At 32.9% G+C, this 19269-nt stretch overlaps 3 protein-coding genes and 1 long non-coding RNA gene across 4 annotated transcripts; 1 reads left to right on the forward strand and 3 right to left on the reverse strand.

The window, feature by feature from the left end:
* Positions 1-280: 280 nt before the first annotated feature.
* Positions 281-1557, forward strand: LOC114075386. The gene is made up of 2 exons (XR_003575836.1): positions 281-450; positions 1019-1557. It is a non-coding gene; the product is annotated as an uncharacterized LOC114075386 (long non-coding RNA).
* A 1223-nt stretch (positions 1558-2780) lies between these two features.
* LOC107006872 (UDP-arabinose 4-epimerase 1-like) lies at positions 2781-7445 on the reverse strand. Its single transcript, XM_015205390.2, has 9 exons — positions 5792-7445; positions 5457-5570; positions 5263-5370; positions 4965-5056; positions 4603-4744; positions 4340-4434; positions 3948-4077; positions 3446-3590; positions 2781-3360 (listed from the first exon to the last, which is right to left on the reverse strand). Exons 1-9 carry the CDS (start codon positions 5915-5917, stop codon positions 3143-3145), a joined length of 1170 nt encoding a protein of 389 aa, XP_015060876.1. The 5' UTR covers positions 5918-7445; the 3' UTR covers positions 2781-3142.
* Positions 7446-7634: 189 nt separating this feature from the next.
* LOC107007352 (protein PAT1 homolog 2) lies at positions 7635-13940 on the reverse strand. Its single transcript, XM_015205942.2, has 5 exons — positions 13644-13940; positions 12273-12439; positions 11809-11865; positions 11053-11128; positions 7635-10390 (listed from the first exon to the last, which is right to left on the reverse strand). The coding sequence occupies exons 1-5, from the start codon at positions 13702-13704 to the stop codon at positions 8298-8300; spliced, it is 2454 nt and encodes an 817-aa protein (XP_015061428.1). The 5' UTR covers positions 13705-13940; the 3' UTR covers positions 7635-8297.
* A 2440-nt stretch (positions 13941-16380) lies between these two features.
* LOC107006900 (UDP-glycosyltransferase 82A1) lies at positions 16381-19176 on the reverse strand. The gene is made up of 2 exons (XM_015205412.2): positions 18673-19176; positions 16381-17328 (listed from the first exon to the last, which is right to left on the reverse strand). The coding sequence occupies exons 1-2, from the start codon at positions 19136-19138 to the stop codon at positions 16466-16468; spliced, it is 1329 nt and encodes a 442-aa protein (XP_015060898.1). The 5' UTR covers positions 19139-19176; the 3' UTR covers positions 16381-16465.
* Positions 19177-19269: the final 93 nt, after the last annotated feature.

Genomic DNA, 19269 nt, shown 5'->3' on the forward strand with positions numbered 1-19269 from the left:
GACAATGTCATTATAAGGGTAAAACTAAATGCTTAAAATTAAAGAATTTTCTAAAAAAAAAAATGTCATTTTTAAGAACATAATTAAAAAAAAAAGTTATATAAAATGAAACAATAATTTTTCTTATTTTTGATGATATTTTTTAGAGCCATTGATTCATATAAATGGCTACCCTTTAATTAAGGGACTATGTTCTAAGAGAAACTCACAAAGTATAACCAACTTCTTTTTATATTTGTGTCTTCAACATTTTTTTTTCATTAATTCCAATTATTTTATATTCATTAATTTATATATGTTCTTTACTTTTTAAACTGAAATTGATATAGATATTTGTAGATTATTAGAGTTAAAAAAAATAAAAAGATGGCACAAATGGTAAAACCAGCTGATCAAAAGTTCTCACAACATGATCAAAACATGGAAGATGGCCATATAAATAAAATACAAGTAAGATTCTCATATCGATTTACCAGATCTCTCTTATAAAATTACACTGAATCCATTAATGTTATTTATATTGTTAAATTTTTTTTTGTTGACTTTCAAGATTTATTCTCATTATTAAGAAGAAAGATCTAGAATATAAATATTATGGATTTTAAATCTTACAATAACTAATTCAAATTGCATTCTAACTTTAAAATTTATAGTGAGCTTCTTAATACAAATATAAGGAAAAAATGCACAAGTATCCCCTCAAACCTATGCCTGAAATCTCAGAGACACGCTTATACTATACTAAGGTCATACTCCCTAAACATATTTCATAAGTAATTTTCTACCCTTTTTGGGCTTACGTGGCACTATCTTGAAAAAAAATTTAATCAGCGTTGGGCTTACAAAATAGTGTCACGTAGGCCAAAAAAAGGTAGAAAATTATTAATAAATAAGTTCAGGAGGATAACAGATTTCTTGTGCCATGTCTATAAATTCATGATATTTAAATCGCACGCTACACGATGCAATAACTTTTACCGTTACGTCGAAGCTAATATTAATTATTATTATATGATAGGATGGTCAAATAAATCATGATCAGCTATGTGATTACCTACATGATCAACAGCTGCAGCCCCAAGATGGAGCACAACTTGAAGGCAAAATTGTTGCACTTACTTTGTCACCTAGACATGCCCAAAACCAAGCCATGGACAAGTGATATATCATTTTATTATAAATAAAACGCGTTGATTTTTCATATGATCGATCAATTAAGTAGTAATTATTATCTCAAAAAGCCAAAACATATATATATATTATTTGTTTTAATTTTCTTTGAAAAATGACTTTTTGAGATAATATAGTGACTATGAGTTGACCAGTGACCATTTAAGAAAAATCAAAACTCGAAATAAAAAATCGAGAAAGTTGAAAAGGTGAAAATATTATTTTTCACCATATAGGTATTTAGGGTAATTAGTATGCTTACTGCAATGGCGTACGCAAGATTTCGCGAAGCAGTGTTTGTCTATTGTCACAATTTGTATGTGATTTTAAGGTAATTATTTTATATCTTTTTTTTAAAATATATATTAGCTAAATATTCTTTTCTGTTGGTGTATTGTGTATCCATATTAATTTTCTTAAAGAAATTATTTATACGTATATACAAGGTAAATTTTGACGATGCAATATGTTGAAAAAGTGTTATTTGGTATTTTTAAAATTTAAACTCGATATTACTAATTAAAAATAGAAGGATCTTTTCAATTTCGCCAAATAATGTGATAGACTCTCTATGTAATTATTTGGTATTCTCCATAATTTTTTCAGCTCTCTGTTAATATAAAAAATATTTTTAAGTATTCCGTACTCGAAATTTACTTTTACGACTAAGTTTAGATTCGTTTTGAATAGATTCACCAAAATATAAAGACGGAGCTAAAGGTTTATCTGAATCCTCTACGTCGAAAAATTATACTTTATATAAGAAGTTTATATTTTTTTTCTTGTATAAATTATAAATATTGAATCTCCATAATTTTTTCGTATATTTACTTCCTTATATTTTGAGCTTCTCTAGTGAAAATTTTGACTTCGTCATTGATTGAAAGAGGACAACACATTTCTTGTCAAGAGGCTCTCCATTTCAAATTAAAATTTTAAATCCAAATCTTTTTTTTCGATGATAGAGGGATTCCAACCATTCCACATACTCGATTAGTCATTTTTCAACTGTCTAACATCAAGAAAAATATAGAAAAGAGATAGACACTTGTATGTATTGCGATTGTTGCGTGTACGAACAAATTCTCAGTTGGCTAAAACAAACAAATATTTTTTTTTGTAGTGGTGTGACAATTAACAGGCATAATACATAAATGTGTCTTTTAACTTGACTTCAACTCACATTTGTGTCCTTCAACTTTATGTGCACAAGTACACGATACTTAAAGTACTTGTATAAGTTGAACAAATAGATACACACATCTTATGAGGCATCTTACGTGATAATAGCTTTCTACGTGGCATCTTATATGTATTATGCCACGTAAGACTCGTACGTCTACTTATTCAACTTTATACAAGTTTAAGTGTATCTACTTGTGCACACCCAGAGTTGGAGCATATAAATATGAAATGAGGTCAAGTTAATTAAAGAGCATATTTATTTATTACGCCCAATTAATAATACTTTAGCTTTATATATGTCTACTTGTTCAACTTTATACAAGTTTAAGCGTATCCTGTGCACACCCAAAATTAAAAGGTATAAATATAAAATGAGATAAAATTACAAAACTACCCTTTTTTCATTTATGATTACTTAAGGGACGTACAAAAGAAAAAATGAACAACTAATATGAAACGTAAGGAATACATCTTTATGACAATCAACTGAATTGTTGAATGGCTATTGATACACAAGAATATGTAAAGATTTTGCAGTTATAAACCTAACAAACTATCAACTATGATATCATTGTTGACAACACACATGAATTTCCAATGCCATTGCACCTCCCATAGGCGTTGGCGGAGCCAGGTTATCGCGAGGGGTATATATATATATATATATGGCCAAGAATCTCCTTGACGAATATCCTGGCTCCGTCACTGAGTATGCTAGAGGTATAATGTTATCTATTCAAAACTTAAAAAAGTAATTCATGACTTCAAACCTTAAACTTATCTACTTTTAGTTGTAACCATTTCTATGTGCCTTTTGCCATCTCCATGCTATTGCTAAGCTCTCTTCAAGCGTATATCTCGCGATCCAATTCAATTCGTGTCTAATTTTAGAAGGATCACTGTATACTTCAGCATAATCTCCAGGACGTCGAGTGAGGTATTCAACCTTTATGTTAACTCCTGTAGCTCTTTTACAAGCTTCGACGAATTGCTTCACTGAACTACCTGTAGTAGTAACAACAAGCATCATACAAATGTCAAGTAATTCTTTTTTTTCAACTTAGAAACAGAGAAAGCAGAGGAACCAAACCTCTTCCTGTTCCGACGTTGTAGATACCAACTTTACTAGGTCTTGCGTGCTCTAACGCTTTAACATGAGCATCGATTAGGTCAGTCACATCGATGTAGTCTCGTATACATGTTCCATCAGGTGTGCTGTAATCTACTCCTCTTATCTGTAGTTAATTCACAGTATAAATGAAAAGAATACATTGGTACATATTAAGCTAAGGTATGTTGCTCGGACTTTCTGAAAATGTTGTCACGCCTATGTCAGATCCTTAAAAAATGCACTACTACTTTCGAAGGATCCAACATACACCCCAGCCAGCATTTTGGTGCACTCGTAGATTCGTGATATGCATTTGACAATGTAATGAATTTTTTGCACTATCAATGTATTTTAATCGACTGTAGCAGGTAACGTGTCTTATTTTCCAGGTTATTTACTCGTTATTATCTTAGGGGAGACTTGATAGTGAAGAAAATCGTCAGTGTAGCGTGTGGAAGTTAAACTCGTAGTATGTTCTAACCTTCAGCCCTGGAATTATTCCCCTGGCTGCATCAAAACAGGCACCAGATATTCTTCCTTGCTCACGCAATTCAGGTCGAGGAGCTTCTCCAAGCTTTCCTTCAGGATCTGATCCAATTACATTGAAATACCTGAATTATTTGATTCGAGAATCGTAAGAAATTGGAAACCAAACAAACTTCTTTTCTAGAATACGACGTTTAAGCTATGTGCACTGACAGTATATATGTAGCTTTCTTAAAACAGTAACGAACAACAGTGGTAACTCTTTATATCAAGTCTTCGAGAAACAGACTGAATCTGTTATAACAAGTTAAATTGCATCGATAGTGTGAAAATTCTATAATGTCAGTATATATAACTTAAATCCCGCAGCAAAATAGCACAAATTACCTTAATATCATGACAGCAATATCAGAAGTTTTTGAGAAGTCGAGTATGATATCTTCAGCCATTTTCTTAGCTTTTCCATATGGATTTATCGGTGCCTGATTGTTCGAAAGTTAAGTCAGTACACCGGAAAAACTAGAATGGTTCCGAGTTTAACATCAAAGGAAAGGAAGTGTTCTTAATAGACACATAAACTACTATATCGAGAATCAATTTAGCGTAAATTGCTTAATAAGTAACTGTAAATCTGTAATGCAGTTACTGACTTGCGGGGTTTCTTCTGTAATAGGCATTTTCTCGGGCTCTCCATACGTAGCACAGGTACTCGAATAGATTAGTGTCTTTACACCATATGTTGCCATTGCCTTAACTAGTAGCAATGTATTCGATGTGATGTTGTGATAATACCTGCAAAATACTCGAGAATATTATTCTTGAAATGAAAGATACGTTGCTCATACTCTCCAAAAACCGTGTTAGATCCTCAAAAAGTGCACGTGTTGACATTTTTGAAGAGTCCGAGCTACAGTGAATGAAATCATTATTTTTGGTGGAAGTATAAAATGCATCAAACTGAACGATTTTATACAGTCGATATGAGTTATAGCTTCGGAAGTTTGGTGAGTACCTGAGAGGCTCTTGTGTACTTTCACCAACATATGCAACAGCTGCAAAATGCATCACAGCATCGAATGCATTTCGTTTAAATATCTTGTTAACCTGAGCTACTGGTTAAGGACGAAAACGCCAGCCTATATTTAATTGTGAATCAGTAACTCAATCGAGCTATGGTTGCTCAACGATAGGTTTAGACCATAAACTTCAAATCCTGACTCTGCCTCTGTATTAGATCAGTAAAAGAGGGATGATGTGAAGCGATCAAGATATATAAACGTGGAAAGATTAAAAGAAAACGTTATGGATACAGCTACTGCATCTCCTAAATCTGCATAAATAAACTGAAGTCGTCCTGGCTCAGGAAACAATTCTTGAAGAACTTTTACAGCGCCCATGTTTCCACGCGAAAGGTTGTCCTGTTCAAAAGAATCCCGAGATTATTATGCACGATGTCAAAACAAGTTCAAAACTTGATTCGTGAAGGAGGAATTAAGTAACTTACCACTATTGTTACGCGGTATGAATCCTTTAGGAGTCGAACAGTAGCATGAGAACCTATAAAGCCAGCTCCTCCAGTAACTAAGACATGAGTTACACCAGGTTCGCGCTGAGCAAACTGAAAATTTCAAATGAAAAAACGACTATTAGACTCATCGCAATCATTATCAAAACGAAAAAAGCTAAAACATTTGGATAAGAAAAAACTGTATGCTTGAACTAAGCCTGCTTCAGCAAAATATAGTTTTGATATCACTAAGTAAGTAGAAGTGCGTTAACGTTCCCTCTCTAAGCTTAAGCTTTTAGATGAGATGATTACAAGTTTAAACGACATCTAACCTTCATGAAACTACTAAAACCAGGTGATGTTCTGAATATAAGAAAACAAATTGCAGTAATGCCAGCAGCTAAGAGCAGTTTTCTAGTAATATTGTTCCTTCTCTTGGACACCACCAATAAATCCATGCCTGAAAAACAAAAAACGCGTTAACGCCTTTAGCATTCCTCGAATATTTTTTTGGGAAAAAGGACAAATATACCCCTAAACAATCGTGAATGGTATGCAGATACCCTTCGTCATACTTTTGAGACATTGGTGCTCCTGCCGTTCAAAAACTAGAGCATATATGCCCTTCGCTCTAACGAAAAACTAAATAGGGACACGTGGCGCAATCTTATCCGTTGATAAATATCGGATCGATGGATAAAATTGTGACACGTGTATGTCTGTTAGTATAAAGGGTATATATGCTCTAGTTTTTGGACGGCAGGGGCAACAATGTCCTGAAAGTATGACGGAGGGTATTTGCATACCATTTACGATAGTTTGAGGGTATATCTGTCCTTTTTCCCTATTTTTTTCACTTCAAACTTCATGATTTTTAGCTGAGAAATTGGAGTGATTCATCTTATATCCATTTGAATCAAACTATAAATGATGGTTCTTCCACATTACACTTATACTTATTCTGACTCGATATTTATATCAAACTAAGCAAATTGACCTTACGGTTAAAAATTAAAGCGGGAATGAATGTATATATGAAAAACACTCATATTGCATTTATTGATCTAGTGTAAACATAGAGTATGAGTAAGTTTTACGTACTACTAACTTTATCATATTTTACACGATACACTTTGATCGGACATGCATTTTAAGAAAGAACGAACAAACCTTCGAAATTTATGATCTAAAACAAACTAGAGGTAATTGTAGGGATATAGTGAAATGAGAAATCTAAAGCTAAATTATTCTAAATACATAATATAACTTCAAGAGGGAACAAAGAACATTAATTACCAGAAAGAAATGATAATAATAAACAAGAGAAGTGATTCAACAAATTTTATAAATATAAATTAAAGAAAACAAGAAGAAAAAAAGAGGATGATGATGAATAAATGGTGCAAAAATAGATCTAAAGCCTCAAAATAAGGGAATATTAATTATTTTACAACATTGAATTATCATAATGAAGTCCTGGTCTTCTGGGAATTGAATTGTTATATGACTATTATCTTTATTACAGTTAACATAAAATGAGGGCATGTACAATTAACTCCATTTTTTAAAAATTAAGTCTTACAATTATTATTTTTTTTTAAAAAAAAAAGTAAAAATGGTGAAAGTCACAAGAGAATATAAAATTAAAGACTCACTCCTTTCTTACACATTTCAACTCCAACCAAGAAATTGTGAGATCATATATTTGAAAAATGACATAAATTTCACATTTAAATACTCATATAATCATTATTCTCTGTTAGTTTTACAAATTCCCAAAATTTCTTATTTTCGCGCATCAGATTAACGTATCTAACGCATCAGAGTTATATATCTCGCGTATCAAATTAGTATATCATGTATAAAATGTAATGTATTTTACTTAAACGATTAATGTATCTCGAACATAAAATTAATGTAGCAGCGCTTATATTATTGTATCATTTTGAAAAATTTCTATAATTATAAACTTATAGTATGTGATTTCTGTCCTTTGCCCCTAACTTAAAGTAATAGTAATATTGCTAAGTAGCAAAACATTACCCAAAAACACTGCTCTAACATACATAAACTATCGATTTCGATTGGCTGGGAAAAATGCAGCACTTAACAAGACATGCTAACACTGGTAAAAGCTATAATGTTCATTGGCATACCTGAACCATTGACAGGGGATGACAAAGTTCAAATCAACTTGGTAAACAATAAGGGGAAATGTTACAGTAAAATAATAGTCAATGAACAAGAGCATGTAATTACTATTACAGTTATCATCCATGTTAAAGTTTCAAGTCTAGCAAATGTATCCTCCTATCAAACCTGCAGAGTTGAACCATTAAGTCCTGTGAGCCAACGTCACTTCAGGTGAACGAACACCTTCTTCCCCGATAAAGAGAGGGGAGATAGCCAAGTAGGAAATGGCCTGTACATCCTATCTTTCCAGCTTTACTCCAAGTTTACAGAAGAGCATTGAAAAATAAGCTCTTTGGATGAGAAACACTAAAAGGAGCGACCAATAACCCCATCGCTTTCTAACATTATACACAGTTACGTAAGATGAGACTTGTACGAGAAAGAACAAAACTTTTACTTCAAAAAAGATGAAGAAAAGTTGAAAGGGAAGGAAGGAGAAAGAAAAGGCAGGGAGAAAGGAAAAAGAAACACAAGTTAGAAGAGGAAGAGGAGCTTTATGCATTAAAATGAAGCCCCACATACCCTTGCTTCTAGCCTTCAACATTTCTACTGGCATGGAGGTAAAGCACGACGTTGTGTTCTGAAAAAAGCAGCTAGATGGTGATCTTGAGAACTATAGGCAGTTGTGGCATCTTAGCATTTCCACTAACAGCTTACAGATTCAGGATTTATTTGTCCACTGCTTACACCATGAGCATTGAATCCAGTTACAGGCATGGACCTCTGAGCAAAATTCAACAACAGCTTCCTCTGGTGCTCATTCGTGTGTGGGAGACTAGCACGTAAGAGTTCCACTGGCATTTCTCTGCTTACAGCTCTTGCAGCTTCTGAACCAATCAGTTCTGTGTTTGACTGGGCTGGTGACATGAGCGATTGCATTATAGAGTCATACTTACTCAAACAATACTTAGTAAGTAAACCAAAGAAGGCATCAAAAGATGCCTGCCAAAGGGCAGGGTTAGGCATGCTCAAGCCGCTAACAGTCTGAGGATCAGTCAAGAGATGAGTTGCCCTTTCAAGAACAGATTTAAGAATAACAGAGGCTCCATCTCCAGCAGGGCTTCCAAGAGGGCGAAGAGGTGGCTGCTCTGAGGAACAAACAACAGCAGCTAGACAAGCACTAAGCAAATTAAGGTCCATGCGACTTGTACATGCAGAGACGGTTTTTGCAAGTGCAGTGACAGTCTCAGCAGCTTCTAGATCAGGTGGAAAGCCGCCAAACAAAAACCTTAAATGGCGAAAAATTGCCATGCAAACTATTCTTACAAGCTCACTGCCAGGTACAAGAAGCTGAAGATACCTTGAAATGAGTTTCCGGCCTTTTGGAAGAGACACCAACCATAAGAACACAATGTCATCTTTAGGGGTCAGACCAGCTGAACTGCCACTTTTTCCAAGCGGATCAACAAGCTGAAGTGAGGCAGCCATGCCTTCCAACAGAATCTGCCGCTTCCGCTTCAGCTGAACACCACCATCTTGCGGCTGACTAAACTGAAGTAGCCTATTGATGTCATCAACCTCAAGGAGAAGATAAAAACCATCCTCTACTGTAATTCTAGCAGCAAACACTGGTTCCTGCTCCAAAGATTTCTCAGATATTTTCTGATCACCACTGCCATTACATACAAATCCTGGTGGATCATACTCAAGAAGAGGACGAGGCCTGCGGATGGAAGAAAATAAAATTTGCCCCTTAGCATCAACATGGAGGTGAGGCTGTGAGTCTGTACTGTTGCGTGATCGTGAAGGTTGCTCCTTGTTTGGACAAAAACGATGTTTTGACCTCGACTCAGTTGCTTTCTTTGCAAGGCGAGCTTGGTAATAATAGTCGTCCGCATATGGATCATTGCAATGTGTTGCAGGATGCTGCATTTTCAGGATGCTCTCTATTTCATCACCAGTCATGTACTTAGATCTGAACTTGGGAACATTATTCTCACTTTTTTGGCTACTGCCTTCAGAGCTTAGTTTAGAAAAGCGCACATTGTGTCTACCTTTATGTGATGACTTAGATTTTGAATCTCTAAAATCATCCAATCCATGCTTACCCAGGTGGGCAGGAGAAGGAAAGGAATTAAACTGGGAAGGCAGTGCAGAAAAATGAGCTAAAGATGGTTGAACTGAATGATGCAATCTTTGCTGCTGCAGTTGCTGGGAAGAGATTAACAGAGGAGATAACAAACCATTCCGAGGAAATTGATGTGGAGATAAACTATTTAATAGTCTAGAATGATCCCCATGGCTGAGACTCGCATGACTAGTCCAGTGATTTTGTAGACGGGTATCGAGAGAAAGACTGGGAAGTGTCCATTGTGGCATGTTTCCACCATAATGAAGCCCATGAGACAAGCCTGGTAAATGGATATTAGAATTCGACAAAGTGGAGAGATTGGCATTTGAATAGTGAGACTGAGGTCCAGCAGCAAGAGATGGCATGCTTTGATGATGTGATAGACTGTATGGTGAGGCTTGTAGAGATCTGCCAGCCGGAGGAGGGAGAGAAGTGAAAGATGACTTTGCCACTAAAATGGGTTCGCTTGAGAAGCGCTGAAGTTGTTGTGGTTGCTCAGGATTTGAGGATGTTCTATACAACGGTTTTGACTCTGACAGATGCAGAGGAGAGAAATGAGACTGAGAAGACCATCTTTTGCTGTCCTGGTAACATTCAGTGTCAGACAAATGCTGATCAAAACAATCAGGAAAATCAGTTTCCTTTGCCCATTCAGCTGCCGATGAACCTGCAAACAATTTCGGTCAATCAAAGAGAGCTACACGGGAACTCATCATTAGAATGACAATCATTAACAATAAATCTAATCTGGCATATATATTACAAAGGCAATCCAATTTTTCCTAGATAGAGTCTCACAGATTTCCTTTTATAAAGACGAAAGATGGTAAGGAGATGATTTCAGCATAAGTCAATAACTTTTTGTATTCTCCCACTTAATTCTCAACACAACCATTTGATAAACAACGCAGAGACATAAACACATGTTACACATACATGCAGAGAAAATGAATACAAATGTGTAGAAGTCCCAAACTTAGATCCTATTACATTTCTTTATACACAAGTCGCCAATGTGAAGTAATATGCAAGACAAACAAATAAATAAAAATAAATAATCAAGACAAGAAAAAAAAAGAGACTTTGCAGATAACAAAGAAAGGGAAACTTTATGATATTTCAGAAATTTACAGAACTTGGACTAGTGGCCCAATATGCAGGAGAGAAGATAGTGTTTAAGGGAATATGATTTCTATTACAAAGTAGCATCAGATACAATTAACAAGAAAATAGTGAATTTCATACAGCAATTATCCCAAGAGATTTTTTTTCAATATAAAATAGTAATATCAGATATTGACTCAAAGATGAAACCACATTTGCACTTACTTTCCCTCGAAAACGATCCTGATCCACGATCACCAATAATTCCTGGATGCCTAGGTCCTGCGACATTTCTGTTCAACTGGAGAAAAGAAAAAAAAATACGTAAGCTTTAAAAATTAATATGTTAGGTCGCACCATTGAGACCATTATAGCATACTTGACTTCGCAATGTGCAGAAAAGATCGTAAGGTAAATCGAACACGCATGCCATGCAAAATCGGGATCTTCAAATTTTAAGATATTTTAAGATATTAATGATCAAGTACATTTGAGACAGCCTTTCCTTTTAGTGCCATTCAGAGTACTAGAAGACTATGTAAATCAGAAAAAGAAAATTATTAGTTCCAAGTACATATGCATAAAAAGCTCTGTTTCTCTTCACCTACGCCTCAAGTTCAATATTTTGCAACTATCCAATCATTATCCCCTTCAAAGACAGGAAACTAGTCAGATTGATAGCACAGAATAGCTTCACATTTCTATAGAAAAGATGCTACAATAAAATTTAAAAGCCACAGTTACAACACCCTTACTAGTTACTAGTAAGTTGTTTGGCTTGCAAGCAAGTTATTCGGGATAAAATAATCCCAGGTTGTTATCCTTATTGCTGATACCAGACGACCCCTTAGAGATCTCAACAAACAACATATGAGCAAATTAACCGGATTTCTATTCAGAATCAAGAACAGATAAAAGAAAATAGCATAACCAGGTATTATAATGAACAGCGCCACTTAAGAAGGTACACTGTGACCAAACCTTTGAAAATGTAGTTGCCAGATCATCTATGTCAGATAAAGACCCCAAAGCTGATCCCTGAAAATATAGCAATATATTAGTATAGGCAGCAAAAGAGGTATAACTACAAAGAAAAGTACAATACGTCAACAGTTTACTTTTGAGAAGGAATACGTCAACAGTTTATGAAAGTAATAAAAGATACAGCATGCTCAAACCACTAAAGGCACAAATTCACAAGAGATGGCACCAAAAATTTTTAGGGATCAGACATAAGCTAAATGCAACTTAATGAGAGTGATATGAAACTCCTGAGCAAGAAGAGAACTAGAGAAGAAAGTGGGAGAAGAAAGTGGATCAAATAAAGATTAAAAAACGAACGTCGTTGTCCAAGAGTGGCATGACCGCACTTCTCATCAAAAATCAAACCGTCATTAAGCAAACATTTCATTTCAAATCCAAAGCAGAGTAACAAAAGAACGTACCTCATCTTTTTCAAACAAATGGTACTCATGTGTATCGACATCACCAAATCCACCATCCACCGCGGGAACACAATTGTTTCCTTCTTCCTCTAGACCACCCAATTCAACTTCCTCTCCTGGATCTCGACCAAAAAATGCATATTGTGATGCATCGAAGAGAGCATTATCTGCTTAACCAAAGGGAAAAAGTCTAAAATTATACACCCTTTCCACATCAAAAAACAAACACGGATTTTCTTTTAAATGTAACACAGGAAACTGTAAAGAAAATTGACCATGAACCAAACTCAAACCCTAAAACCTAGCTAGCTCAAGAGTTGAGGATTGCCCAAACCATCCCTTCACCGAACGATGTGGGACTCTTCAACCGAAACACAGATAGAATCAAACAGTATAAGATCATCAAGACAGAAAGAAAAACAAGCGGACAACAATAGCAGCTATGCCTTAACCTCAAACTAATCAGGCTGCTATAAAGATCTTCTATATGCATTCCTCTCAATCCAACAAATTTCAACCAAAGAAAACGCACAATTGAAAAATGAACTAGTTGAGACGCTATCTGAATCCTCGACATATATTCCCTAAATTCTGACTCATCTAAAAAAACCCACTTATGAAATGAAATAGTTGAATCATCTATATCCATCCCATAGAGCATCATGCCTGAAAAGAAAAACAAGAGGATAAAAATAGCAACTACGCCTTAGTCTCAAACTAATCCATTTGCTATATGAATCTTCTTTATTCATTCAGCTCATTCTCACTAAATTCAACCAAAAGACACACAATTTAAGGATGAACTAGTTAGGTCTCTTTATGAATCTCCTCTATATCTATACCCATTTTAAACTCCCACTTTCCACTTAAGAAACGAACTAGCTGAAACCCATATAATACAAACAGTAACTCAAATAAAATCCAAGCAAAGCCGAATCGATTACTCTTCCCTATATGAATCTCCTATTTGCATTCAGCTCATTCCCCACAAACTTCAAGAATGCAGTTGGATCTCTATATAAATCCTCTATATATGTTTCCTCTTATCTTATCCCATTTAACAAACAAAAACCTCACTTAATAAATGAACTAGCTGAAACCCAGATAGGAATAAAACAGTAACTCAAACAAAATTCAAGCAAAAGCATAATCAACCCCCAAAAATAACAACAAAAAAAAAATAGCAACTTTGCCTTAATCTCAAGCTAATCAATTAGCTATACAAATCTCATAAATAAACTTCAACCCAATTTAAACAAAAAAAAAAAACACAATTCTAGAATAAAACTTGGGTCACATCTAAAAAAAAACACAGCTGAATCATCTATTGAAAAAACCCATTAAAGAATGGAAAAAATACAGTGAGCTGACCTGAGATGGAGCTCGAAGAGTTAGACAAGTCCATGAAATCTTTGCAATCGGATCTCTCCATAACAATTTAACAAAAATCACACAAAATAAATTGAAAAAAATTTTACAACAAACGTAACCATATGTTCACCGACCCAGATAAGGATAAAGATTGAATCTTTCACCGAATCAAAGAGAAAAAAACCCTCAAATTTGCTAAAAATGAAAGAAAAAAGCAGAGGTTTTTAGGGGTTTCGAAGAAATACAGAGAGAAAAGACATAGCGTGAATATGCACATTACGTGTTTGGTTAAATGCGTGTGTGAAAGTAAAGGGAAGAAAGAGACTGGAGACTTCCTTTTTTTTCAATCGCGGTGCATCGGTGAGATTATTTTTATCCTTAATTAGAGCTAAAATTTTCGGATTTTAATTTCGTATGTATAGAGAAAATTCGTTATGTTCGAGAGCGTCACACCTATTAATAAGTTTCACATTGTGCCGTTCGAAATTTTATCAGTATTTCAATGTGATTGTCAAATAGAAGGTGTGATGGTTAATCACATAAAATCTCGTTATTTATCTCATTTTTCATATCAAATAAGTCATAATAAAAATCATATTTAATATATCGTACAATATTAATTTATCGTGAAATTCGTAATTAAGTGTTTTTACTAATTTATAGTTTTTAAACTTATTTTGACTTGTATTGTTTTAATTTTTTATAAAATACGTAAATAAACTTAAAAAATATATACTTATTAAACAATTTGAAAATAAGAATTATATTTCAACTTTTGTAAAAGCTCAAGTTACTTCAATTCCAAATAAAAAGATATAAAGGGCTAATTAATTTCTCAATCTTTAGCTTGAAGATAACTCTAGTTAATTATGTCAAACACAAGTAGTTAATTATAATCGTATAATTACATGATATGTAAGCAAGATAAATAACTTCGTAAATTAATAACAAATGTATATATTATATCATATAAGAAATATAAATAATAGTAACACAAATAATGGATTAATATATATCTATTTTTTTATCTACGTGATCTTGCAGATATTAAATATAATTTTTATGATTAAAAAGATTATCTTTCTTAATTATTTTTTAATACTTTAATAATCATTAAAATAATAAACTTTGAAAAAAGGGCTTAAAGAGATCGGTGGTGGAAAACGATTGATTGTGTCCTTTCATTTATAGTATTCAACTTGGAATTAGAGATTTTCATGTATTATGGTCCGAATTCAATGGATCTTTATTTTATATACGTTATATAACAATAATAATATATTTTATAAAATTTTATTAAGTGAGATTTGGTATAAGCAGAGTATATACAGATTTTATCATTATCTCATGAAGATAAAAAGACTGTTTCTGAAAGACTTTCGACTCAAGTTTATTAAACTCGAGTAGATGAAGAAAGCATAGTCATTAATAAGAAAAGTAATGTAAAGTCTACACGAAAAGAATAATAACACAATAAATAACAAGAACGTAACTACAAGGGTATGACTAGTACTACGATTACTATCCTTCTACCTTAATACGCGACAACCGTTCCTACCTATCTAGAACGTTGTCATCGATAATATGAAGTTGCATCATATCCTATTTAACACCACTTTTCTATTTTTTTTCGACTTATCTCTACCCCTTCGAGTGTCCTCTACAACCAGCCTCCCACACCTACTCACTAAAGCGTTAATTAACACACCTCCTTTATACATATCTAAATCATCTTAATCTCGCTTCTCTCATCTTATCCGTCACCTTCGTATATATAATATGTTTAATATTTGATGAAGGTGTATGTGGATAAGCTGGTCAGACACCAACATAATCTCTAAAGACAAAAAGTTTGTGCCAATTGCTTTCTTGATTTATTACTACTAGGGCTTTTTTTTTCTCTACGATCATTTGGTGGTTGGTTAGAAAAAAATATAATATATGTATTATATTATACATAAGTAATATTTTATTTTATAATTGATTAGAATTATGTATAAAATTAATATGATATTTTATTAAGTTGTGTATGAATCTATTATATAATTTTATACGAAATTAAAAAAAAAGAATAAATAATACAAATAATTAAATTTTATATAACAAATTTAAATATTATCAATATAAAATAATATATAATATATTTTATAACTAATTTATATATTATTAATTTACGTAACTCTAATCAACGATCGAACGATTCGTAAATTCCTCTATTGCTACTTGCTCCCTTACATCACGGAAAAATCAGAGAGCAATCTTTGGGGTCAGATGGGAAGCACATGATACATTAATTATGAGACCAAAAAATTATAGTAGTATATAACTATATATTATCAAAAACTTTTGTGTGATTTTTTTAAAATTAATAATGGGCAAATTAAATAATGTTAAATGAGGGAGTAAATTAATATATGTTAGCTAGTTGACTTTGTTCATTTTTTTTTTTAATTTCTTAATATTTGATATCTACATTAGGGCTTGGCTAATTGGAATTTTTGTATTATCGAGAGGACTCATTTATAGGGTCGATTGCGCTTCCAACATGAGTTTTTTTCTACTTTATCCAGTTTGATTATATTATTTGTGTGTGATTTCAATGTTCAATGAAATGAAGGGAAGTCATAACATAATTGGTAAAGTCATTGTTATGTGTTCAAAAGGTTACGAGTTCGATATTTGAAAATAATTTCTTGCAAAAAATACAAGGTAATATTGTATACATAATAGACTCTTGTGATACAAAACTTTTTCAAACATTGTAAATGTATATCAATCATGTATATATGAAGCATATATTATATTGTTTTGGTATAAAATTTTCACATCCTAACACTAGAAAGGAATGTTGTCAAGTTATCCATAGCTTTACAACTAGCTACTTTCCCCATTGTCATCTCATTTAGCCTATCAATTCTTCCACTCATTCCATCATCCTCCATGACCTTTCTCAATCCTCCTTCCAAATCTTTCACTCCAAAACCATCAATCCTGACCCCGATTCGCCATTTCTTAACAATATAAAAGCAGTTTACAAACTGATCACCCGCGATCGGGTAACACATCAGTCGTTTCTTAGACTGTATAGCTTCCATCGTCGAGTTCCATCCACAGTGCGTCAGATAACACCCTACACCTTCATGTTGTAGCACATCCATTTGTGGTGCCCATGACACAATTTTCCCTTGCTTTGAAATCCTCTCCAAATAGCCCTTTTGTAAACCTTGTCTCCACAATGGGCCTAACACCCAAATGAAAGGCCTTTTTGTTGCTTCAAGTGCCAATGCCAAACTATTCACTTTTGCTTCACCAATTGGACTCACCCAACTCCCAAAAGAAATATACAATACTGAATTAACAACTTGTTTATCTAGCCAATTCATGCAACTTAAATCCTCCTCCCAAAAACTTGAATTCTTGATTGTTACATGAGTGTTCAAAGGCCCAATTGGGAGTATTTGTGTGCTAAAATTTGTTGTATTTTGGTCTTTATTATTGTGACATTCTTCTTGAAAAGTGTTTATTAATAACCACTTTAGGGTTTTTGTTCTCTCCATTGTTCTTGTCCAAAACTTGAATCTTGAAATTCTTGCATTTGGATTTCCAATAAGCCATGGTAAATCTTGTGGTCTAATTGTAGGTTGACCAAATAAGTTGCATATTGGATCATTGTGTAATGGACTACCTGTGACATTGTCAATTGTTGTTACTCATACTATTTTGCATGTTTATTCGAAGATTTTTTTTTTAATTCATTCATCAGTGTGCTTTTGATTATCATTTTAAAATTATTCTTAATTAAGAAATAATTGAAATAATGGTTATTATTGGTGATATTGCATGTGAACATTAACAAATATATCCTTTAATCATGCATGCCAATTTCCAAGTTGAATAAATAAAAAAAACAGATTAAAAATAAAAACTTTATGAAATAAGTTAATTCTTCAATAAAAATAAATAAAAACATCATTTGATTATGAAACTTCTTATGGTTGACTTTAATATGATATCATGTTAGAATAAGATAAGTTGACCTTGATTTAATTACTTTAATTAATTGCTCATTAATCAAATTGTTTTTTTTATTAGATTTAAACAAATAACCAATTGACAAGTATATAAATCAGCTTCTTGGATTAATAAATTATCTGACTACATATTTCTGTTACAAGTTACTTTGCATTAAAGGGCTAAATATATTACTCAATCAAAATATTAATATAGTACTCCTACTTGATTCACATTAATGACAAAATTTATTTAGATACTCGAACAATTATTTAATCCAATGAATATTCGAAAATATGATAAAATGTTCTTATGCTAGTAATTTTAGTTCGGGGAAAAATATTGTGTACGTTCTCAAGCACACGTCTATTAACATCTCCTTTAATTATACTCATTATACATCAATCGCAATTAAAACAAGTCTGAGGTTTATAACTTATTGGAGCTAATGGTTAATGCATATAATTAAAAAAGAATGATATATTTGAAATGATTAACTTATTTATGTAATGAGCATTTACGAATATACAAGAAATATTTTAAAATTTGAATGAAAAATATCTAGTAAAAATAGTTTATTAAACTTTGCAAGTCATAATATACAGTATAGTATATTAACTATTATTAAATAATCTGATTGTGTTTTTAAAAAATTACAATGATCAAGAAAAATAAAGAAGGATCAATTAAAGAAATAATAATATTTGAATAGATTATTGATTGTGATAGGATGAAAATGATCTCTTTTTGTTTTATTAGATGCATTGAGTTTACGTCTTGAAAATGAAAAAAAAATAAAACTATGTCTACAAAGATCAATCGGAGTTTGTGATAGAAAGAATATGATCTCTTAAAATTTAACCTACAGGTTTCAAGTTTGAGTTGAAAAAGTTCCTAGGAGGAAGCGCTTCTTCTTTTTAACAGGTTTTACACGACATTACTCCTAATTAATACGTGAAAACGCGAATACCAGACATCGTGTGAAACAAAACTCGAAAAAAAGAAGTATGAATATTACCTGTTTCAGAGATGATTCCATCATGTAACATTTCTGGTATTGAATTAATCAATTTATAAGTAGCTAACATGGCTGGCCAAAATCCAGCAACATGAACACCACACTTATTAGCAATTTCAATAGCCCATGAAGCAAGCAAATCAACAATCAAACACACAATTCCATCTTCTTGTTGATCTCGAATTATATTTTCGAGCTGACATGGCATGTAATTTTCCATAGACTTTTCTATCGCGAAAAAATCGCGACCTGAAGAAGTTGTTAGTCCATCTTGATCTAGTCCATCTGAAATAGACATGATGGAAATATTCACATCTTTAGAGTCAATTTTTATGAAATTTGGAATTATAACTATTGGATTAATGCCATGATTAACTAGCAATGAAGCTAATTTAAGCATTGGTGTTACATGACCTTGTGCTGGATATGGAATTAGAAATACTTTGGACTTTTTTTTGCATTTCATGGTTTTTTTTCTCTCTCTAAGTTAATTTTTTTTTTGGTTTATAATAACTCTTAAAAAGGGATTCACTATGCAATTCATAATATATAGTTTTTTTGGGGGTGTGTGTATTTTATATTTGGGTGGGGTGGGGG

Source organism: Solanum pennellii, chromosome 12 (genome assembly GCF_001406875.1).
Source record: "Solanum pennellii chromosome 12, SPENNV200".
Lineage (NCBI taxonomy): Eukaryota > Viridiplantae > Streptophyta > Magnoliopsida > Solanales > Solanaceae > Solanum > Solanum pennellii.

What these genes read in the sequence shown, in the direction of transcription:
- LOC107006900 (XM_015205412.2), bottom strand. Translation starts at nt 19,138, where the DNA reads ATGAAATGCAAAAAAAAGTCCAAAGTATTTCTAATTCCATATCCAGCA. An exon ending in TGGAATCATCTCTGAAACAG is followed by an intron (nt 17,329 to 18,672) that starts GTAATATTCATA and finishes ACAATGTCACAG; the next exon opens with GTAGTCCATTACACAATGAT.
- LOC107007352 (XM_015205942.2), bottom strand. Translation starts at nt 13,704, where the DNA reads ATGGAGAGATCCGATTGCAAAGATTTCATGGACTTGTCTAACTCTTCG. An exon ending in CTCTTCGAGCTCCATCTCAG is followed by an intron (nt 12,440 to 13,643) that starts GTCAGCTCACTG and finishes TTGGTTAAGCAG; the next exon opens with ATAATGCTCTCTTCGATGCA. An exon ending in TGGCAACTACATTTTCAAAG is followed by an intron (nt 11,129 to 11,808) that starts GTTTGGTCACAG and finishes TCTTTTCTCCAG; the next exon opens with TTGAACAGAAATGTCGCAGG.
- LOC107006872 (XM_015205390.2), bottom strand. Translation starts at nt 5,917, where the DNA reads ATGGATTTATTGGTGGTGTCCAAGAGAAGGAACAATATTACTAGAAAA. An exon ending in GTTTTAGTAGTTTCATGAAG is followed by an intron (nt 5,571 to 5,791) that starts GTTAGATGTCGT and finishes TGAAATTTTCAG; the next exon opens with TTTGCTCAGCGCGAACCTGG. An exon ending in ATTTAGGAGATGCAGTAGCT is followed by an intron (nt 5,057 to 5,262) that starts GTATCCATAACG and finishes CCAGTAGCTCAG; the next exon opens with GTTAACAAGATATTTAAACG.